General features: G+C 38.3%; 2 protein-coding genes across 5 annotated transcripts in view; one reads left to right on the top strand and one right to left on the bottom strand.

The window, feature by feature from the left end:
• The window catches only part of CCDC85C (coiled-coil domain containing 85C), a 114,513-nt gene extending 110,049 nt beyond the window's left edge, over positions 1–4,464 (top strand). The window contains exon 6 of the mRNA XM_074868762.1: positions 709–4,464. Within this exon, the coding sequence (XP_074724863.1) occupies positions 709–798 (90 nt within the window). The 3' untranslated portion in view covers positions 799–4,464. The remainder of the gene's footprint in view (positions 1–708) is intronic.
• Positions 4,465–4,547: 83 nt separating this feature from the next.
• On the bottom strand, positions 4,548–24,239 carry CCNK (cyclin K). Of its 4 annotated transcripts, none has more exons than XM_074868758.1 (11): positions 23,591–24,239; positions 21,525–21,791; positions 20,401–20,482; positions 19,689–19,820; positions 17,700–17,805; positions 17,500–17,557; positions 15,006–15,175; positions 13,121–13,407; positions 9,153–9,186; positions 8,054–8,128; positions 4,548–5,873 (listed from the first exon to the last, which is right to left on the bottom strand). In XM_074868758.1, the coding sequence occupies exons 2-11, from the start codon at positions 21,719–21,721 to the stop codon at positions 5,254–5,256; spliced, it is 1,761 nt and encodes a 586-aa protein (XP_074724859.1). In that variant the 5' UTR covers positions 21,722–21,791; positions 23,591–24,239; the 3' UTR covers positions 4,548–5,253. The 4 variants fall into 4 exon arrangements, with proteins under 4 accessions (XP_074724859.1, XP_074724861.1, XP_074724860.1 ...); XM_074868760.1 differs by having other exon boundaries at positions 23,646–24,239; XM_074868759.1 differs by having other exon boundaries at positions 23,911–24,238.
• Between the last annotated feature and the right edge of the window lie 3 nt (positions 24,240–24,242).

Genomic DNA, 24,242 nt, shown 5'->3' with positions numbered 1-24,242 from the left:
CAAAGCAAAGACCAAAGTAAATGAAGGCCTGCTTTTTAGGATATTTTGTCTGCCTAATGCCACATTCCTTTGTAGCCATGCAGGGGCAAAGGTAAAAAGCCATAACTTCATCCTCCCAAATGGACTCATTTCTGTTTGTGTATCATCAGATGTTTTTTCTTTAAATATTCATTTTATGTAGACTCAAGATAGAATCACAGAATCACAGAAGTACTTTGCAGTTTCTTATTTTTTAAAAAATAACCTCCCTTACCTCAGTGGCCCTAGAGTGATAAAATATATGTGTTTATAGAAAGTCGTGTATATATATATATACACACATATATATATGTGCATATATATATAATGTTAATCATTATCTTTTTCATTATCTTTTCTGTTCATGGTAACATCATTTCTGTAAGCAGGGCACAGTTGACCTACCATTGAACTTAACTTCTGAACCTAGTGTATTTGTTTTATACTATTACCCCAGGCAAAAATGGTTCTAATTTCAAGAGACTAATTAGAAAAATGCATCAATGTTTTCCTTGGAAACTGATGCACAGATGCCATCAAGTGGCTCCGCTGAGCATTACAGCCCAGCTCTGGGAAATGGCTTTTTTTGACTTTCAGACTACAGTTATGAAAATACTGCAACTCCTCAGCGGCTTTGGGTTTTTTTTAATTCCTGTTTTTCTCTCCCTCCCCCTTTATTTTTTCTCACAGGTTGTCTGGCGAAAGCTGGGTGATGCTGCGAGCTCCAAACCCTCCATCAGGCAACATCTTTCAGGAAACCAGTTCAAGGGTCCCTTGTAGGAACCATGGAAGGCTGGAAGTGATTGATTCTGTGAAGACTAAAGAGGCAGAGCTCAGCGTTTCTGGCTGCCTGTTCTTTGGGAGTTGGGGTTGAGTTTTTTTCAGGGTTTCCTTTTTTCTTTTCTTTTTTCTTGTTTTTTTTGCTTTTTTTTGTAACAATAGTGTAAATATGGCAGCTAAAGGCCTGATTTCCAGGCTGTGGTGCTCTGGAACTACTGTTCAATGGGTAACCATCCAATAATGCCAGACTTGCATCATTTGTATTGTAGTTCAAACCTGCTTTGTTGTAATGGTCTGTTTCTAGAATTAACTAACTCAAGAGAATTTCTAAGAGGAACAAGAAGACCCCTTAACCTGTGGAGAAGTCACAGTTTGTATCGCTCCGGTCCACCTGCTTGTCAGTGATTCATAGCTGGGTTAGTGGCTCCAGGCAGCACCTTCCAGGGAAAGAGGAATTTGAATTTGTTGGTTTACTGCCTGACAAGCTCCAGAGCTGCTAACACTTTTTTTGGAGGTCCTTATTTTGAAGAATGACATGCAACTGTTTTCACAAGGCGCTGTGTACAATATTGAGTGGCGAGCTAAAAACAGTAGTACCACTTTGTACATTGTACGGTGGTAGTCACCACGCAAGCATACAGAAAGGCTTAAGATTCCATATCAGCTGTTAATGAACTATTTTTCATGAACAAATGACACAAGATTTCTGCAGTCATAATGTGAATGAAGTTACTTAGCCACACACCAGTATTCCCTACAAATATGGCAACACTTTTCCTGTAAAGCTTTTACTACAAAATAATTCAGCAGAAACTGCCGTCCTAACAGTGCTAATGGCTTTCACAGGGATCTTCGAGAGCAGCTCATCTTTCACATAAGGAAGATTTGGGTATTTCTTTTTAATGTTCTTGTTGATCCCTCACCTATACTGGTTCCTGTGTAAGGTAACCAAACAACAACCTTGCAGAGCTGAATAAAAACTCCATAAACACAGGCTGTTGGGTGAGACTACTTCCTGCCATTCAAGCTTTATTTTTGTTATTGAACCAAAATAAGTGGGTTTTTCTTTCTTCTAATGGTTGTATATAAAACAATGGGACTTATATTTTGCTATTGTGGAGTAGCTGCTTGTATAGTTGTAAGAATTTGACCCCCTTTTCCAAGTTGTCACAGCAGCTGTCCCTGTATTCTATTAGCTGTTCTTTCCCAATAGTCCAAGGAAGTGGGGCTTGGTTATTAAACTCATTGGTGTAAAATAATTTTAAAGACAGGCATGTGAAAAGATCAAAGCCTCCTCTTCAAAAGTTGCATCGATTTTATTGATTAGTTTGAAGATTTAATGACCTCAAACACCATCACTTTCTTCTTATTCTCTGTAAGGATCAGTCACAGCTACAGACAGCCGAATTAACTGGACAGGTTCTTCCTCTTTAATTAATTTGTTCTACCAGTTGAGTGCTTAACTTGTGGTATTGTATTAACATGGAGTGCAGATAAAAATACCAAGGAGCGCATGCTGCAAGTTATGAAAGGTAATTGGTCCCATGACATCCAATAATTTAACTGCCTGGGTAAGGAATTTGGAGTGTCAGAGCGGAGATCTGTAACCAGTAAAAAAATGAAGGAATACAACCAAAATACATAGTAACCAGTAAGAGTAAGCTCCACTTCACTATTCATTGCAGAAATAAAAATGTAACAGTCAAGACCAGTAGGTTATTTGAAAAAAATCCAAGAACCACCCCCATACAGGCATACTCTTACACACTCACCAGTAGTCTATTTCTTACTACTGCCCAGTCAGCGAATGCTGAGCTAGCTAACTCTAGTAATATTTACATCCCATGGAGTCTGGAAAAATCCATTCTAGAGTCTGTCTCCTTTAAAATACAGCATCTTTAGAGGATTCTGGATTTCCTCCTCTTTACTTTTTGTTTTGACCTCGAGTTTCTAGTCACCATTGATTACTTGTCTTCCTCCTGTACAATTTATACCTTAAGATTTTTGTACCAGAAAAGGTGATGCAAAGCAGAGGCATCATTCTTCCTTAACATCTAATGTCGAACAGAGGGTTACTTTAATCTATCTGCTTGAAAGCCCATTTTAATTTCAGTGGCATCTAATCAGTGGATTAAGCAGAGAATTTAAGCATATTGGGAACAAGGTTAATTTACGTCAGTGAATTTTAACTAAAGCAATGCAAATGTTGCCAGCACTTGTAGAGAGTTAATTGTGTTGATGACGTGCTTGCTATTTTAGGAGTATATTAGACTAGCAGGTCCTCTCAACAAGACAAGAGCTATACTAATCAGATTACTAGTCTCACCATCTATGTAATTCTTGTTCAAATACTCCTTGCTATCAAATCTCTCTCAAAATCTATTCAATGACTTCAAGCAAACCTTGTTTTGTTCCACCTGCAGACCTCATCTACAAGGGAAATAGTGGTGCAGTGGAAGTCCATCAGTGCTGCAAATCCCGAAGAGCCAGTTTACAGGGTAGCCAGTAGTTCAGCTGAACAGTCTTGATACTCTTAGGGTATATCCTGTTTCTTTAAGATTCTATTTGGCAGCATAAATCTTCAATGCAAGCTGTGCATCATTGATTTTGCAGAGGAACACGACAGTGCTGTACACTGGAGTGTTATGTTGGGGGGTGTTTAGGCTTGCTACTCTTCTTACTTAGCTCCGTTAGAGCTATAAAGTGTCTTCCTGGGGTAAAATGACACTCAATGACTTCACAGGATGACTTGGGTGCTGAGTTTTCAGTTGTCTAAAAAGATGTTTTATATGCATATTTAAATTCACTTACCTATGCTCTAAGTCTTCAGTGAAAACTACCTGAGGAGCTTTGTACACTAAGTTGGAAGGGAGCATCCCATGAAGTAGCAGCCATTAAATTGATATATTTGGGGCAATAGTCCAAGTTAATTTCCTCGAGATTGAAGCTCTGGGTTCTGCAATCCCCTGGCAAAGAAAGTATCCACTGTTTACAAATGGACTTTGCTTGCTTAAGGAAACTAAAATCACATCCTTGACTTTTGTTGGAGTGACTGAAGCAGCATTTCCATAACAGTGTCTGAAACACTGTGGTGTAACCAGCTTCAGTTGGCTCTTTGCACCTTGGTAAGACTGCTGAGCACAACCTTGTTGAGAATGGCACATTTTTATCCAAATATTAGATATTAAAAGAAATCAGTGTTAAAGTGACCTTTTATCTTTTTAGAAACTGTGGGGGAAGAGTACTACTGATCTTTTTCAAAGTGCATGACTGTAAAGTGATAAAATTGTATATTTTTCATAATGTGGGGAAAGTCTATTTGTGCTGCTTTAGAAATCAGTTTAAAGTTTGATTTCTGTTAAACCTGTGATCTTACAGCCCTGCTATATTTTCTGTATATGATTTACAAAGAACTGGAAAAGTTAGCACCTGCTGTTGTGTATATAGCAAAATTCTTTAGACCTTAGCACGCGTTTTTACCTATTATTGAACCACTCTGGCTTTTTTGGGGAGGAAAAGTAATAGTACAGATTTTTTTGATAATGTGTGTAAAACATTCATTTGAAATATTTTAGTAAAAATGAAGTAAGATATTGATTGTGATAGTGTATACTTCTAGTTGAATAAAATAAAATACATTCTTTTTAAATAAACTGATGAATAAGATTTGGAAGACAACTGCTGAAATACCTTGCAGTAAGTACCATAGTTATGAATTCTGAATTAATATGAAAAACCTGGAAATCCACTAAGTTCAGAACCAATTTTATTTGGGTAGATGTGAACAAAGTAGTCCCATTTATAACCAGGATGTACATCACAGTAGGTTGTTACATTCAGACTTTCACACTTAGAAAATATATATATTATGTACAGGAATTTGCAAATAGGTGTAAACATACAATACTTTAAGATACCAGTACATTCCAAAACAAAAATATCAGCAAGGCAAACACCTCAAAATGATTCCAGTCAGCTAGCATTCAGAATCTCTCTTAAATAAAGTAGCTTTTATGCTTGACATCGTGTTGTTTTAATTATTACTAAAAGTGAAGTTTCTTACTATAGATCAAATTTCATGTTATCTGGCTATTTTGATAGTCAAAAATAGGCACTGATTTCTAGAAGGAAATTTTCTTCTTACTGATATAATTGAGCCAATATGGCTGGTTTTGCTAGTACAAAGTAATCCAGTGCTGGAATAACTCAAGACAATTTAAACTTAAGTCAAATGTATAAAGTTAGAATAGATACTGCAAAGCCGATTAAAATCTAGAAGCCTATATAACTCACCATAAACAATACCACAAACAGATCAGCTAAGTTTTCATTTCACTGCCTCATTTCTTCATCTAAATTATACAAATTACCCTCCTCTTCATCTTTACAAAGTAGGTTTTGGCTAGCTACTCCTGCCTAGTCAACATAAAGGGACATTGTGCAAATTACCTCATGCTATCTCATCCATGTAGCACGTCCAAGTCCTGCTACAGGTGGCATACCAGGTGGTGGAATTGGAGGTGGCACAGGTGGCTGTCCACCTGGGGGAACAGTAGGCGGGGGGTAACTAGCTGGTGGCATTCCCAGCCCTGGAGGTGGATGAGGTGGTACTGCATGAGTTGGAGGCAGTCTTGGAGGTGGGAAGTTAGGGTTGTATGTAGGTGGAGGAGGATATCCAGGAGTAGGAGGTGGAATATTGGGCGGGGGGAATGAAGTAGGGGGTGGAGGTGGAACTGGTGGTGGAGGGTTGGGAGGATAGACATGGTGATATGGTAGATGAGTTGGTGGTCCATAGGCTGGTGGTAAAGCTCCGTAAGTTGGTCCTTCTGTTTTCATCATCGACTGAAGACTTTGATAACCCTCCCCTGACATGTAAGAATTTGTAGTAGACATCCCTGTAATATAACTGGTGGGGGGTGGGGGCGGGGGACGATGAGGCAGAGGTGGAGGTTGATGTACTGGGGCAGGGTGAGCAGGAGGAGGAATCTGGACCTTTGGCATATCTACTGAGTCCACAGTAGTAGATTGCTCTGCTTCTCCCATTGAAACTGCAGATGCCAAAGGAGGCTTGCGCTCTGGAAAAGAAAATGTATTTTTTTGAAGGATAGTGGCAATAACAGCTTCTGAATACTTTCTATTTTCTTTCAGTTAACATCTCAAAAGAGGACTTGATTCTCTGTCTCTGAATGCCATATAGTATCCAGTCAGACCTCCTTACACCGATAGAAAATAACCAAGCTGCATAACAAAGCTCCAAGTTCAGCTTTTCCCATTCTAAAAGTTAAATACATCTTCCATTCTTATTACTATTTTTTTTAGTAGTTTAAATATTGCTCTACAATCAGCAGAAATTAGCAGACTGGAGGGAAAAAAATCACAACTAGCAGATTTAAAAAGTCATGGGACCCAAGATATCAAAAATCTTTTCATCAGTGCTTCAATCTTCTTTAGTCCAGGCCTCCCTTCTACCTCTCTTACACTCCAGGAGGTGGCCTGGGATTTCCCTCTGCACTTCACTTGCCTCCTATGTTGTGAAATACTATTTGAGAATACATGCCAAAGCATCAGGTCTTTAACACTCAGTTCTAAACCTGTTTACCAAAAGAAACAAAAAAGAAAACCAGAGCGTAAGTAAGAAAGTGTGAAAAATTGCTTGGGACATGACATCTGATCAGCTTTGTGCCACTGATTAGTTTCAGGGAACTCAGGACCTGACAGTCCAGGGAAGTTCATAAAAAGGTCAGAATTTACAATATTATACTTGGCCATTACTGGGAAGAACATGCTTTAAACTCTTCTCTTTAAAGAACAATCTTAATTATTTTTTTTTTCCTCTTAATGCAGACATTATAAAGTAAGGAATACCACTATGAGAAGACTGACCTAATGGCAACATCTCTGTATGGTCATACAGTCAGTATTAAAATGCTCAACAAAGAAGAGTTTGGGGCATCTTAACATCCACCTTGCTTGTATATATAAACATCTAAAACATTGTTCAGTAAGAAAACATATAGAAGCAAATATAGGGCAGTCATTTCCAGTGACATGCAACAACTGACAGTGATAAACTGAATGAGAGAGAAATCCACCTTCTAGTACTTCTGGTCAATAAACATTCTTAGATTCCACCTGATTTTTCCTCAGAGCCCCAAAAGACAAGAGTTGGCTTCTAAAGACTGTTCTTAAAATGTTTCAGTGCTTATACAACGATTTGCTTGTATAAACAAATTCTAAGAGGAAAATTTTAGATAACAAGGGAATCAAATTCATTACCTGCCTAAATAGGATTTACCTTATCGAAGCAGTCATAATTTTAACAGCAAAATTGTCCCCCAGGACAGCTACATAATTAGATCATGCAAGGTGGATACGCTGGCTGTGTTACCTACGATTTCAATGACTTCTAGTTCCTAAATTACAGCAGGCAATCATTTCCCCATTTGCTCATTTTCAGAATCACTGTGGATGCAAGATGTGCATTCAAGATTTAACAACTGAAGGAATAATGAACACGATACTTAGAAGAACCCCTTCATTCTTAATTAGATTTTAACAAACGGGAAAAAATGGGTCTACTGTATTTCAGAGCACTGTTTTTCTCTCTTGTAATTCCCTGTTAGAAGCTGTCATCTTACAGTTACATTACGGACCTTACTCTATAAAATATTTATGTCATATTTAAGGGTCACTGGAAGGACAGCTAATGGATCAAGATGCCAGAAGCACATTTTTATAACAGTACAGTTTATTTTGCAAACATAAGGTATGTGTGCAGTGTTAAAAGTTCTTTGGGAGATGAAAGTTCTTTTCTGGGACACAGCAAAGAAAGTATCCTCCTTATTGTTTAGAAGTTACATACCTGCAGAATTTCTGTACTAAAGATGTAACATGAAGGACTTCTATAGGACAGTTGGAAGCTACTCTAGTAATATAATATGGCATCTGCCATCCTTTTGAGAATGTGAGCCCCTTTTTGCCTGCTAGTGACAATTAGTTTTAGTCTTCCAGGCCTTTAACAGTCACAGCTTTGTTTTGCCTTTGTCCACATATTATAGTCTTGTTTCCATCATAACATTTTTGTGTCTCTCTGGAAGAGCCTGTGCTACTAAGATGAAATTCCCTCTAGAGCTTATCCACCTAATGCTTTTACTTGCCAAGCTGATTAATCAAGGTAACAACCCCTGCCCCCACACCTGAATGAAAAGCAAGGCGATTAACAGCAATAAATGTGTTGAAGAAAATAAAAGCTTACCTGGAGGTGGATGTGCAGGAGGTATTGGTGGATGTGAACTTTCAATTTTAGGAATTTTAGATGGTGGTGGTGGTTCTAAAAAACATTTGGAAGTTCCTAATTGGCTATTGCTCTGCAATACTTTACAAATTTAGTCTCATGCTAATGATTATCATATCATATTACACTATGCAAAAGTACAGTGGAACTGCTACGTACTAGGTATGTTTAATAAAAAAAACTAAAATCAAGAAGAACACATGCCTACAAGTTCAAGCTATGTATTTTGTAACTAGAGACAAACTGTCCCAATAGCAGTATGTAAGTGAAGATGAGTACATCTACATTTTCTAGCATAAAACTGTAACTTGTAAATAGTTAAAACAAATCTCAGAAATTGAACTATGCTCTGCTAGGGGAACGGGTGTCTAGAAATCAAACAAAATGGCAACTGCACCGGAAAGAAGAGGGAGCAGAGACAGTTCTCTGCAATTTATCTGCAGAGCCAGAGAGGGAGAAGTGCCAGAGTTACTTAGGAAAGGTTACAGAATCACATCCTAGCTATCCTGAAATATTGTTCCAAAATGAACAGCAAAATGAAGGAAAAAAAACCCAACCAACCAAACAAAACCAACTAGATGTGATCACTGCAGTGAAGCATTTCTTAAGCTTGACTATATATTGATACAAAATGCCTTTTACTGTCAGCCATGCCAACAACCGATTACAAACGTCACTGATTACCAACGGACTTATTATTAGTGTAGCTATTTAATGACATGGTACCTTCAGTCACTTCAAGGTCCCACAGCTTGCTGAAGAACTACTCCAAATGATGCATGGAGTTATAAATTGGGAGCTGAGTAGTTTAGCAAGACTTTTACTGAATAGACTGTATTAAGGGACTCTTGGGGCACAGTTATACTCCATTTTTTCAGGTTTTGCAGTTACAAACACTTTAACAATAGTTACAGTATATATTTAAAGATGCATTATTAGGATCAAAATAGTTTAGAACTGCCAAGCCTGTAAGCAAACAAACTAAGCACATGTCAGTAAATGACTTACTCTGGTTAAAACAGTAAAATGAAAACAATACGAATAGAATATTAACATTTACCTGATGTCTTTGTTTCTTCTTTTGGAGATACAGTCTGTTTAAAGAAAAAAGAAAAAAATATAGAAATAAGACCACTGCAAAATACAAAGCATTTTAAAATGATAACAAGTGAGCAAAACAGGAAACAATTCTGAAGAAATTTTGTACGGATCTGACTAAACCAGAACCAGCTTCCATCTCAGAACCAGCTTCCTCCTCCCTGCCCTAAAAGGAGGCAGGACAAACCCAAACCCTTTATTTGCTTCTCTATTTTTATTAGGAGGCTAAAATCTCTTTAGACAGATGCAACACAAACACTGAACAAAGTCGAATCACATTGGGAAAGCCCAGCTTAACTGGCAGAATGAAAAGACTGAAAAAATAGCAATTTTAGATACAGCATTTCCTGCTGTTCTCCCTGTTGAGTATTACATCTCGTTTAATTTATTTATCATCCACTGTATATACATCATGGTTCGGTACACTGCTCACTGAGCTGAAAGCAACAGACTTGGCCTCTGTTCCCAATTCTGCTTTGACCTGTCATTCAACCTTTGCCAAAATCACTTCAGGCCTTTATGCTTTATTTACCAGGACAGGAGGGAAGTGAAAGTGTTGCTCAGTGTAAAACATTTCAGAAGCCTTCAGATGAAAAGCATTGTATAGAAGCCAAATGTTATGCCAGAAAAAAAAAAATATGCACACTGAGCAAAACCTACAAAACCTCACATCATCCTTCCAATCACAAGCTTTTGATTGGGTTTTTTTGGTGTTTTTTTAAAGAATCACAGACAAGGGAATAACAAAAATCTTTCCAGCTTACTTAGTCCAACTGAGATGGCTAGTTGATGGTCTCTGAGAAAAGCAGAAAACCTAACTGAAATTTTACGTACAATAATCTTAGTTACAAATGCATTTAAAATTAATTATAAAAGTCAAGAGGGGTATGGTACATAAACTTTTCTTTTGAATGAAAGGGGTTTTTTTAAGGGACTATTTACCTCTAGTGGCTTTACCTTCATGAACTGTTGCTCCCATCACTTTACTTTCCACAGCAAGAACAGACATACATTTCACTCCAACTTGAACAATGAATTTTCTTTCATCCTCATGGGTATTCTCAAGATTTTTGCTGTCCAATACAAAGCTACCCAAGGCCTGCTTGAGGCTACCTCATTCTTATATTCCTTTGATAGTCATTTGTATTCACCTCCAGCCACCTTCTGGCTGCTTTCCTTCTTTATAAGGACAATCTTTATCTTCCCATTCCAAACATACATACTTTTCTTGGTGACTCTCACACTCATCTGCTGCCTTCATTTTACTTGGGTGGTCTTTTCTCAATTTTCTAGCACTAAATTCCTTGCGAAGGAAACATAAACTGTATGCAAGCATCAGACCTCCCCACGCTTTCAAACAGAAGCAAGTTTCTACTACTTAATTGCAACATTTCCAAAAATCACACATTCTGTGAAGTCAGTTGATCACTTTAAGTGGCAAGCAATTCAGTTATTGTGCATTTGTTAACATGAAGCAATGTTCAGAAAATAATGCCATTGAGGTACACCATTAGAATGGAACAAGCAACTGGAGCCAAATAGCTCGTGTGACAGAAAAACAAGTATCAGTTTAAACTGTATTTAAATTGAGGGGGGAAAAAAATAATCAAGAAGCAACAAAACCAAAGCCTATAAAAATTTAAATCACTTCTCTAACAATGGCAGCTGCTAAAATATAGATGAGCTTTTTTTTTGGTGCTTCTACTGCACTGTAGTTTGTGTTGCTCCAGTCATGACATCCCAGGGTCAACATCATTTATTAGCATGCTGATTGTTATTTAATACTTCCACAATAAGCTCAATCCATACCACAATGGAACTGTTCTTTTAGTGCTGTTTCTATGCATTAAAATTGTTCCCACTAACAATTTCTAGTTTAATCAAACTAAATATATTATTTACATATAATGATTCACAAGTGTATTTTTAGTGAAGTCAACTGAACATTCAAGTGCTCTTCACCACTAGAGATGTAGAGGACGTGCAGATGCTTCAGACATCTGGTATGGGTCTGTAAGTCATGGGCCAGTGCCTCAGCTGCTTGAAACTATCTTGGCTCAGTAGAAGGTAATGGAGTTACAAGAGTTCATGTAAATGGAAAATCTGGCCTCCAGAAACAAAGTATATTTATGCTTTGTACAAACCAAAGGAGAAGTCATACAAAGCCCTATTTATAGAAGGAGGCAAACATTTTAGTAAGGTTTATGGTATACCTAACTGAAGAGTGTTTTAGAAACACCAAGTAAAACACATCTTGTTCTCCTAGACTGCTTTCTGGACAAAAAATTATTTCAGATCATCACATCTGTTTTTCTCAAATTCATGCTGTTTGTGCTGTTCTCCTACGAAACTCCTACTGAGTCATCCTTTGCTTTTGTATTTGTTCCGGATACCTACGCTGTACCAGAACTTACCTTTTTATCTGTACTATTCACTTCCTTTCAATTACTAGGTGATGGACCTCAAACTTAATTTCAAGAAAATGTCAGTTGCTCTGATGACTTCATCAAAGGTGATTGTTAAAGAACAACAGATACTATTCATGCAAAAGGCATCACTTTTTCCCATGACATAGCCCATTAACACATGGGATGGGATGAAATCGGTAGCACTGTAAAGGTAGAGCCTTTATATGAATGAACAAGCATTCATAACAGTTTACAATCAGACGGACACACATAGAAAAATCCAAATTGTTATTTACAGTTTCTGATGTGCCAATTTGTTCCAGGCATTTTTGTTAAAAATAAGAAGACTTCCCTGCCCTACAGATTTGACAACCCTAGCACAATTTGTGCTGATGGTAGAAAAAGTATGAAAAGAAATACATACTACCTATAAAGAGCTCTCTCAATTTTCAAACTAATTAACACATGTTATCAGCTTTCTATCCTGAACAACTCTGAAGTTCAGTGCAAGAAGTGTATATTTCAGTGCAGATTTTCTCCTCTTGGAGTAGGCTATATCTTGCAATCACAAGACCAAGGTTTTACAGAGTCACATTCCAATTCCATTTCATTCTATCACTTGTTGCTTCTTCCTGGGTTCTTGGTTTTGTTTGGGTTTTTTTTAACCCTTGATGTCTGTTCTCTAGTTTAGGCATGCATTAATTGTAAGTTAGAGCAAAAGCTGTAAAAACTGTACAAAATTTACTTCTTAAATAGACTTGTTCCAAAGATTTTACTTCTGAAAACACTCTTCTTACTAAGTACAAGCAAGAAAATTTGGGCAACACTTTAACACCTTTTTTTAATCTTTATAACTTACAAGTGGGGAAAAAAAAGCACAAAAAGTGTAGGTTAAAGTCTGAAAGCTTCATTTGAACTTGATGACTACGGAAAAGCACTCAGAGTACTTGTGATATTATCTAACTAATGTACCTTCTTATTTTCAATGATTAGGTCATAATACAGACAAAGTGAGACTTTCACGTATGATGCATTTGTAGGCTTCTACTGTTATTAGATTATTTTGAAAGACTTTTGATGTACTTTTAGAAGTCACAAGTCTCTTACATTTGTAAGCAAAGACCTGAGTCAAATTATGTCTTCATCAGCATTGTGCACATCTCTACATTCTGGTATGGCACAAGAGACCTTCCCTAAATCAAGCCTGCTTAATAGCAAAACCAACAAAATTCGATAGCACAGAACCACGAACAGTTAGAACCTTAATAGCTCATGCTGACTTAAAAGTCTCTCCACTGGTTTCGCCTCAACTAGAGTAAGAATGTGGTATGCGAAAACCACGAAGGCTGTTCTACACTAACATACTTGCCATATAACCAACAGAAGTCTACCATACAAAATTAATTACCAGGCTCACTCTTAAAGCAAACACAAGTCTGCTGCACGCTGCAGCCTTTAAATCAAATGGACATCAGATCAGCTTGAAAATAAAATGCAAGTTAAAGTTCAAAGTTAAACTTACTGCTGGTCTTTTAATCTGTCTAGGAGGACTTGACTGGGGAGAGGGCTTTTTAGATTGCTGTGCTTGTGTTTGCTGCTGCTGCTGTTGTTGTTGTTGCGCTGACTGTTGCGATTCTTTTTGCTGCTGAGTCTGCGATTGCTCTGAACTCTGGGATTGCTGTGATTGCTGTACTGTAGGTGCCTGGGGTGTAGACTGAAGAGATGGTGGCTGCTGTAACTGGTGAGGAGTATGATGAGGCATTTGCTGTTTTCCCTGTGAGTACAGATCCAGGATCTGATGACAGATGTCTAAAAAAAAAAAAACCCCAAAATGTTACACCCCCATAATGTACAAGTGTTTATTTAATATACAATTACCAACTAAGCTTTTCATTTGACATTAACTTCAGAAAAATTCATTGCAAATATTACTCTCTGTTATAATGACCACAGATTTGACTTTTCTAAAAACACTACTTTTTCAATTTGTACTTGCATATCTGAGTTTCTTCTGCCTATGCTGAACAGTATGTAGATGTATATGCACACCTTCCAGAAGAACAAAGTGTCTTGGTATCAATATACCGTATGTCATTATTGTGCACTTGAAGAGCCAGGTAACTATGTAACAACAGGATAAGTAATACAGCAAGAAAGTGAGTGAAAGAAGATTATATATTAAAACAGGTCTAGTTAGGCCAGTAAAAAAAGTTTCAGGAAACTAAGTAAAGGACTGGTACTAAATTCTTCTTCCAACACATTAGAAGCTAAAGGTCTGTAAGAAAACATGTAGGACCAACTGATAACCAGGTGCAAGAGTGGCACTCAAGGAAAAGAAAACCTTTCTATAAAAGCTAAATTAGTTCTTTCCATGAGCATTCACTGATGCAGCAGTAGTAGAAACTGGAGAGATTCCCATTCTACAACCCTCCTTCAGCAGAGGATCTGAAACTGATGGAACTCTGAAAAAAGCCATAATACAAACAGAGCAAGTAACCATTTAAGAAATCATCAGAACTGTAGGGTATTCACCTAAAAGTGGTAAAAGCAACAAAGGCTAAACCACCTGAACAGCAACACAAACTGTTTAACTTAAAAATTCCTTAGAACCCAATGCCAGATTGTGACAAGCATCAATTTTTAAAGAAAGTTTCTAAAGCAATTTATGGAACTAGAAGTATGCTTAGCCTGACATGTGTACCAGTAAAAACTTTAATGAAAACAAATTAGTGGCCACATAACCACAATTTACTTATCAAGAGTCAAGAAAGGTCCTGCTTTATTTTATGAACTTCGTGGGGTTCTCTCCTTCAAGAGGACAAGAGCAGGTAAATATGAGCAATATCTACATGCAAAGGGAATAGTATTCAGGTATCTGCATTGAGAAAAGGATCCATAATTCATCCCCTATCAGAATTTACTCACAGACCAGAATTCATCCCCCATAATCTGTTCCTCAGTTGTGGTACACCATAAAAAAAACCCCAAAACCTAGCATAATTCGGTTAAAGAGTCAATCATCAATGAGAAAACCACTGAAACCAGGCTCCATGAGTTCCAGTGTTCGTAGAGCTGCTTATTTAAAATGAGAAGGGGATAATTAAAAAAATAGAAAACACATACTACAACAATTCAGCAGCTAATTATCTGTGTTATAAACTAAACACGTCCTAAAGCAAATATTCACCAGAAGACTGATCATGATAACTAAATATGCTTCCAGACTAAGCCAGTCTAATAAGTTTAATTTAAAACCTGGTTAAGGCATAGCACACATGACCTGAGTTACATACTCCACACATGATTATTTTGAGTAATACCTAGATAGAAAGAAATCTGCATTTATTCATGACGTAGGTCACAGTTAAAGGAAATACTCCTCTGTTTGTGGCAAGTGTTTTTCATACCTTCCAGAACATCAACAGGAACATCCTGGACAAATTGTTCCCACCACCGTCTGTACATCGGTTTTGATGTCCATTCCTGTATTTCAAACTTACACAAACGGCCGGCTAAGTACATAACTGCAACAGCTATGATCTCAGGTTCCCACTGCAGTGATAGTGTAGTGCAGAGACTGGAATATAAAAAAAGAAAAACACAACATAACCCTGAAGATAATTCTGATTGTCAAAGTACAACACCTTAATGTATGACAGCTATAATTAACAGGGTATAAAATCCCACCACACTAACATCTCAGGCAATTTTACTTAAGAGCCTTGTTAAACAACAGTTTACAAACTAAACTGTTTCTGTACTACTGCGATCATGAAACAAGGCAATTTTACACAGATAATACAGAGGGCATATGCCTGCAGAAGTAATACATCACATAGGAACATCAAGTTTGGAGTTTAAAAATAGAGACCCTAACACTATATGGGTGTGGAAGAACAGAGAAGACAGCATTATACTCCAAGTGTGGGCAGCTACATTCCACTGTAGTCTCACCTGTAGTGTTAACTAAATTTCATCTTTGTTGCTACACAAGTGTGCTGTCACTGCATTACACTGCTTAGGGAATGATACCCACATTTAAATTTTAGAGTTTCCAAATGTTTTTTATTAAAATGTAAACAAGTACTAAAAAAAACCCCACAGGACAGCCAGCATGATCTTGTAAAATAACTTGTCAAGCACAATGAAAGTTTCAGATCAAGCTGTAAAAACTGGAAAAGGTTATCTCTTGAATAGCCTTTGTTAAAGCTAATGCTAAAATAACTGATATTACTGGTATTATTGATATTAACTGAGTAAGTCCCTGTCATAAACTGTTTCCTGATATTAAATTAAAAAATTTGGTTTTCTCTTTTTTATTTTCCCTTTTTTTCTTTTTCCTCCACAGATTCTGTAACATAGGATTCACTTAAAGTATTTTAGATCCAGCTAGCCAGCTAAGTTTCTGAGAATTCGCCAATTAATTTATTATTATGTCCTTAAAGGCATCAAAATAGTAGCCTAGACAGTAATTTAAATTCATTTTCTCTCCAGTGGGCTACATTAAACTGAAGGCCAATGGGATACTTAAACACTGGCAGAATCAGGTCAGGAGTAAACAGTAAAAAATACACAAGAACTAGCTCTTAAAACACTTATTTCTTATTATTACTTTCATGACACTTACTTGGGGGTGTACTGCGGCTGCATAAGAACAGAACCCCCATTCTAACAGCCATTAGTGCAAAGTACAGAATTATTTTCCCAGAATCCTAGAAAACAAGTACACTTCTAATATGGTGTCTATCAAGTAAACACAAGACAGCCTCTCAAAACCAGAGATAAGTATTATTTGAAACAATCACTCCAACTTCATACTAACGTTTTCTGCAGGTGCATTTTCTTGAATTATTAAACACTATCTACTTCCAAGCACAGTAGTGTCCAAAGTTTGATGGATACGTAACCGAATTTTTCCCTGACAAACTTAACAGTGACAGTCAAGCTGTATTTTTGTTCCACCTGTAAGATCATCAACTGCAAGATTGACAGCAGATGAAGTAAACATCTCTTGACATCCAAATATGCTAAGCAACCTTTTGCTCAAATTAATCTGGAGAGTTTAGGTGGTATCTACAGAATCTGCACCCACACTAGGCTGCTTCAAATTAGACACATGAATGAAAATGCACCTCTTTTTAAGGGTGTTCTATTGCTGTAGGTATGACTGTATTTAGCATTTCTGAATAGTGAGGCCACTTACACATTTTCTTAAGGATTTGCTACGGAAATTAAAAATTAATTTAACTGTTCTTGGTGAATTAACTTGCCCAGCTCAGTAGAATCCTCCTTAACAAGGCTAAAGCATATCGAGTTGTTTTGTTGTTGGGTTTTTTCCAATGACATACTACACATGAAAAGTGCTTCTACACACACTCCTGTTAATTGATGTGATCCTTGTATTACAAGTCCATTATTCAAGAAATTGCAAATCTAGCACTAAAGACTGTATTCCTCACTGAATTTAATGGCTACTTTACCATTACCAAAACACCACTTTAAAAAAAAAAAAATACTGACCAACACGATGGAATTGGGAAGTGACTTCTTTTCTCAGAATGTGCCACATATCTCTGGTTGGGCAAGAAGCCAACTTCTATCCTGGAGATCTATAATTTGGTTTGGCCCTTTTAAACACTAACTTTTTTTTTGATGCAGCACTAAATCATTACCACAAAATTGCAAAGGTCTTCATGGTCTACTTCTACACTTACCCTAGATTCCCTGCTCAATGGACCTATCATGGTAATGACAGAAAGAAAAACTGATGAACATGATCAAGAAAACATATAACAACCAGTAAACATGTAACAAACATTTGTCAAGGAAATATCTAATCCCAGAATAAAGTAAGCAACAGTAACTATTTCACTTTCAAAAAGTTTCCTAGAAGTACCTTACCTGTCATTGACAAATGTCCATGCCATTTGAACCAGTTTTTGAATTTTATTTTTGTCTCCTGGAAAACAAACAGAAAAGTTGTAAGAAATAAAATTAGGAAGGACAAACAGTTTGGAATAGAATATTCTTGCACTGTTAATGTAAATTAAGTTCTGAAAATTAATAACAGGCATTACTTTGCTCACCCTGTAATATTTTACCTTTGAGTTGTTTGGCATACTTGAGAAGAAATTGGTATGGATGTTCCACTTGCAAATCAAACTTTATTGTTTGTAGTAAGATTCTTTCAAGGACCATCACTTCTTCCTAGAGAATGTTACAAGGTAACCACAATATTATTCCTTCTTTTATTCACAAATATTTTATGCTGGTATAAAGCACGACTACATAGCACCTCCATGCAAACGTGTTTGTCTGCTTTTGTTTGATTAGGGTTTGTCTCCAAGGAGAACAGAAATCCCTCTAACTTAAAACATTATTTTAAACCCAGATCCTTTTTCTTCACATTTATTTGAGTCAGAAGAGGGGATGTGGTGTTTACAAAAGAAAAAGAAAAAAAAAAAAGAAGTAAAAAACTGGCTGGATGGCCGGGCCCAAACAGGAGTGGTGAATGGAGTTAAACCCAGTTGGTGGCCAGTCACAAGTGGTGTGCCCCAGGGCTCAGTACTGGGGCCAGTTCTGTTTATTATCTTTATCAATGATCTGGACAAGGCAATCAAGTGCACCCTCCGTAAGTTTGCAGATGACAACAAGTTGGGTGGGAGTGTTTTTCTGCTTGAGGGTAGAAAGGCTCTAGAAAGGGATCTGGACAGGCTGGATCGATGGGCAAACACCAATTGTATGAGGTTCAACAAGGCTCAGTGCCAGGTCCTGCACTTGGGTCACAACAACCCCACGCAATGCTATAGGCTTGGGAAGAGCGGTTGGAAAGCTGCCCAGTGGAAAAGGACCTGGAGGTGTTGGTCAACAGCTGGCTGAATGAGAGCCAGCAGTGTGCCCAGGTGGCCAAGAAGGCCAATAGTATCCTGGCTTGTGTCAGAAAGTGTGGCCAGCAGAACTGGGGGAGTGATTGTCCCCCAGTACTTGGCACTGGTGAGGCCACACCTCGAATATTGTGTTCAGTTTTGGGCCCCTCACTACAAGACAGCATGTCCAGAGAAGGACAACGAAACTGGTGACAGATCTAGAGAACAAGTCTTGTGAGGAGCAGCTGAGGGAACTGGGGTTGTTTAGCCTGGAGAAAAGGAGGCTGAGGGGAGACCTTATCACTCTCTACAACTGCCTGAAAGGAGGCTGTAGCAAGGTGAGTGTCAGTCTCTTCTCCCAAGTAACAAGCAGTGGGACCAGAGGAAATGGCCTCAAGTTGTGCCAGGGGAGGTTTAGACTGGATGTTATGAAAAAGATTCTTCACTGAAAGGGTTATCAAGCGTTGGAACAGCCTGCCCAGGGAAGTGGTTGAGTCACCATCCCTAGAGGTTTTTAAAAGATGTGTAGATGTGGCACTTAGGGACACGGTTTAGTGGTGGAGTTGGCAGCGTTAGGTTAATGGTTGGACTTCATGATCTTAAAGATCTTTTCCAAACTAAATGATTCTATGACTCTAAAATTCCTTTTCCTCCATGGAGGAAAGAACTGAATCAGACACAGCATGGAAGTGCCAGATACATAAAATAACAACAAAAAGGTAAGCTCTCACCACATTTCTCTCCCAAGTTTCAGATCCTTCTGATATTTATAAGCAAATTTTGAGAGAAGCATAGTTTTGCTAAGTCACTCTAAACAGGAAACTTCTCAATACTTTTGAGATGTAGTTCTCTTACTTAAGATTTGCTATTAATTGCTTCCTAAAACAACATTAAGACTGCCAAATATGATTTATATCTTGATGACACTTCTAGCTCTGACTGGAATTACCCAAATTTACTTTAATTTGCAAAATAACATCACAAGTTACATGAAATCGAATGTAAACTTTTTATACAATTATCCCAGTAGGCTCCCAAAGCTACTTGTATTAATAAGAATTATTTTCGTAGTTATCTATCCCATTACCCAAAAGAGCCATAAATGCATGCTGAACATATAATTTAATTTAGAACAACTGCAAAATCAGCCAGTGTTCTAATGCATGTATGTCACTTTGCTGGAGTATACTAGGATGAAATAAATTTCAACATGAGTACTTTTACCTTTGGGTCATCTCCAAACTGTCCAAACTGTACATCATTTAGCAAGCTACGAGCTGTTTTAATTATATCTTTACATTTCTTAGGTGTTTCTTCAACTTTTCCTGCTAGGAAAAGACAGCAGGCTCCTGTCACCTAAAAAAGAAAGTGCTTTCAAAAAGTCGTCTGCATATAGATATGCAATACAGTACAGCATTGTAAAAGCACTGTCATTTTCCATTAACAGTTCTGCAGAAGTTTCCCAGGAAAAACTTAATAGGCATATTAATTTCTAATTTTATTACAGTGTTAATTTAAACTTTTACTTTCTCAAGAAAAAAATATAATTTGGAGGACTGTTTGTTTTACACAACTTTATTTCAAAGTCAGAAACCCAAAGCAGAATTTGCCCTGGTTCAGCATTGTCTGTCAAGCAGTTTTAAGATGGTATTACACTTCTTTTTTTCTTTTAGCCAATAGAGGAGTGCCAGAACCATAGCTTTTAAGTCTTTCTAAAGAACAGCATCAGCAAGACATAACTGCAATGTCAATATAAATGTTTCTAAGCATAAATAGAAATGTGTAAACAAGCAAGAACAGTGTATTTTATGCTGTAATGATTAAAAGATACAAATGCTTGTTTTTCATTATTCAGAGTGGTGGCCAGCAGTAGTACCCAAGTGACTTATCACTAGTGCAATCACTGTATTAAGTCATCAATATTGTAAATACTTACATATCTTGGGAATTGTTTGAAGGAATGAAACATATAAAACCGATGGAAATAAATTATCCCGGTTGCTAGAGTATCATAATGTCTGTGGTGCAGAATAAGGACTTTCAAACAGGGCATAAAACAAATTTAAAACCAAACATGCACAAAGGAAAAGATACATTCTGCTGTATCAAGTACCTCAAGTAATTGTCTGTTCAGAAACTAGTTAGAAAACACTGCAAGTAAAACAAGAGCTTTAGGAAAAAAAGCCACAGAACCCCTTAAAGCTGTTTAAATACTATGATTCAGTCCAGATACAGTTGATACCCAAAACATTTATTGGAAGCGTGCAAAGTCCCGATCATGTTTATAGGAGGATCCACATAAGGTCATCCTCGTATTAAACCATACGTGCTTTCAGAGAAGGTCAAAATCAACAGTAGGTACATGAAGGAACAGAACGATTATCACTTCACATTAAAGTGCTGGTGTGGAAGACAGTTACTAACTTTTCACACCTACAAATGCAAATAAAACCTGAACATGCTCCCTACTCTTCTCTTTAAGAAGAACAAAATTTCATCCTCACTGGGTTTTATTAAACAAAGAACTAAGGAGATCAAAACAAGCACAGGAGTAGAGGAAGCAAAAAGTTTAAGTGGCAGTATATGAGAGAGTGGGACAGTGAGGAGAACTTACTAATATATACAAAGTTGTAAATCCCAACCTAAACAAAAAAAACCCCAAACAAACTAAAAAACCCAAGAGCAAGGAGGCAGAGGTTAGAAGCCTCTGAGGCAAAATATGTAGAAAAATTAATGCAAAATTCAAAATTTGAGAATTTGCATAGGTTAATGTGGTAAGAGACCAAGTCTGTAACTGCCAAAAGTTATCCCTAATTGGCAAGTCTCTATCACCTTACTTCTTTCTCTATTGCCAAAATTGTTCAGCTGAAACCTTGTTTATCCAATGAATGGATAAAAATTGTGTAGGAACACATTACATCAAAAGTCAAGTAAACTAAAAAAAAGACTTTTGATTAATGATTACGAAACATTCGAACTGCTAACTAAGCACATAACATTTCCTGCACATTTATCCCCATTCATAAAGACATTTCATACCAACGTCAGTTTAAAGGATACAGCCCTAAACGTGTTCCCACATCGAATATGAATCTGGCCCCCTCCCTGCGGTATCGTGCCTCAGTAGCTGGATCAAGCCCTTCTAGCTGTGATGGTGTATGTGCCAAATCTTTCTTATCCCAGTACCAACATGGCTTTGTATGGTCCAGGTTTGCCAAGTTTACAGAAGGGCTGGAATTTTCTTTATTCTCCTTCATTTATTAAAACAGAATTGTTCTTGCTTTTCAAGTTTTCAAAAAGGAAGTCTTCAGATAGTTGCTTCAGAACCTTTAAGAAAAGTCAAAAGGATTTATTTAAAAATGGAGGGGACTTCCCCCCACCCCCGCTCAAAGATGAGTAAAGAGGAATACTGTTTAACCTTGCCTGTAGGAAGGGACTTTTTCTATGCTCAAAGACAAGTAATATTTAAACTTGCCCTTATCCTCCCCATATACTGCAAAGTCAATTCAAAGAAATAGACATAGGTTATCTTTGCTATTAACTGTTTAATAAAGAAACGTCAAGAATGCATTATCAACAATATCTGCTACTTAGAACAACTTTCACCTACTTTCTTCACAAAATAAGGAAAAATAGTGATGGTACAGCAAGATTTGAAAAGTTGTGGGGATCAAGTCACTGTTCATAACTAGGAAACGCATTTATTAGGTCAGTCTGAATGGCAATTTAAATACCCAGTTGGTCTCCCAAATATCCCTGGCTGGTAAGATAGGAGCAACCACTTGGCAAAAAGCGTTGTAAAGTGGTCTGTACTTGTATTACTTTAAGAAAAAAAAAGGTATCGAAAGTAGTGTTCTTTGACATACCAAGATCAAGACAGCTGACGTGAGTCTGTAGGGTAAGATGGCATTTAAAGTCATCCCCAAAACAAGGCAGTTGATTAGCACACTCTGTCAGTGTACTTTCCTGTGTTTACTAGCACTTCAAGGATGTATATTTATACATCACAAAGCTCTCCAGGCAACTTTCTGGTGTTTGAGTTATGACTGATGTTCAGACATGCCTCAATTTAAAGATAAATTTAAAGACAGAAGACTGTCTTGCTGCCTTTATTTCTTCAGGCACAAAGCCACTCACTGTAATTCAATAAACTACAGATACTATGCACAAATTACTGCAGTCACCTGCAGAGCTCTGCATAACAAATAGTGATTAACATATGATGCAATCTATTTGCTCAAAGCAAAACAGTCAGAGGAAGACCCAAGCTTAAAACTCTTAAAATCAAGCTGTTAATTTTCTGGATGTTCCCCTTCTAAAAATAAACTGCCAGAAAAACGATGCCTGCTATCAGCGTCTCACTCAACTTCAAAAAGTTTCTCTTTTTCAGAATAAAGGAAACCATCTTTGTTCCACGTTGGATTTGGAAGAACCTTCACAACTAATGGTACCAGTCACAAATCAATCCACACTCTGTCATAAATAAGTGAATGGCTATTTACTTCATCAGGGAGTGTAGTGATAGGACGAAGGGTAATGGTTTTAAACTGAAAGAGGGTAGGTTCAGATTAGATATAAGGAAAAAGTTCTTCACTGTGAGGGTGGTGAGACGCTGGAACAGGTTGCCCAGAGAAGCTGTGGCTGCCCCCTCCCTGGCAGTGTTCAAGGCCAGGTTGGACGGGGCTTTGAGCAACCTGGTCTAGAGGAAGGTGTCCCTGCCCATGGCAGGGGGGTTGGACTGCGTGATCTTTAAGGTTCCTTCCAACTCAAACCATTCTACGATTCTATTTAAAACTACTTCCAGAACCAACAAAAGAGCACCGTGCCACGACTACACATTCTTATCATATTTGTCAACAAAATGTTATTTTTTACACCATGGTTCTTCTTCCTTACAAGTTATTTTGCTTCCTAACACTCTGAAGAGTTTAAAACACAATTAACACTAAAATCGCCCGAAGCAACGAGACCTGCTTCGATAAGCAGCGAAAGCTCTTCTGAATACAAAACCAGAAATAAAAATCATCAACCCGAAAACACCCTAAACGAACCATCTCAAGCATCCTAATCCAAACCATGACGACCGAAAAGAAGAAGAAAAGTTTTTCTTCTGCCTTTTTACGCACCCCGTCAATGCAGCGAAAATTTTGGGAGCCCGATCCCGGCTTTTTTACATCCTACCGTAGACGAGCCAGCCGACCGGGAGCCCAACTCCGTCCTCTATTGCCCGCCGACCGGCGGGGGGTGTTCAGCTCCTCGCTGACCCGGGCCGACCGCCCGCAGCAGACGAGGCTGCCGGTGCCCGGGGAGGCGCTCGCTCCCAGGCCCTCTCCCCGCTCCCTTCCCCTCTTCCTCACACCCCGGCTCTCGCCAGCGGGTAGCCCAAGAGGGCGGGCGGCCCAGGCTGCCGGCGCCCCGCGGCCCCACGCAAGCGCGGCGCACTCACAGGCCACGCGCGGGAGAGGAAACTCCACCGGAGCGCAGAGACTCTAACGACAGCGCAGCCTCCGCGCCCTGCGCGCCGCCATCTTGGGAACCAGGCTAGGCCGCTCGCGCGTCATCACGTCAGCGTCACGAGGGCATCGCGCGCGAGAACGGCGCCCCTGCTGCCAAGCGGCCAATGGGAAGCGGCGACCCCCACCCCCCCGCCAATCCCGGCCCCTTCAGCGGCTGCTGAACGCGAGGAGCAGGCGGGCAGCGTACGCCCGCAGTCTTGGAGCGGACCAATCAGAAAGCCGGAGGGAGAAGATTGCCAGCCGCGGAAGCCAGTAGAAACCT

The sequence above is a fragment of the Strix uralensis genome, chromosome 4 (assembly GCF_047716275.1).
Source record: "Strix uralensis isolate ZFMK-TIS-50842 chromosome 4, bStrUra1, whole genome shotgun sequence".
NCBI lineage: Eukaryota > Metazoa > Chordata > Aves > Strigiformes > Strigidae > Strix > Strix uralensis.
The sequence above is the reverse complement of the archived record's forward strand: the minus strand, read 5'-3'. Positions and strand labels throughout refer to the sequence as shown.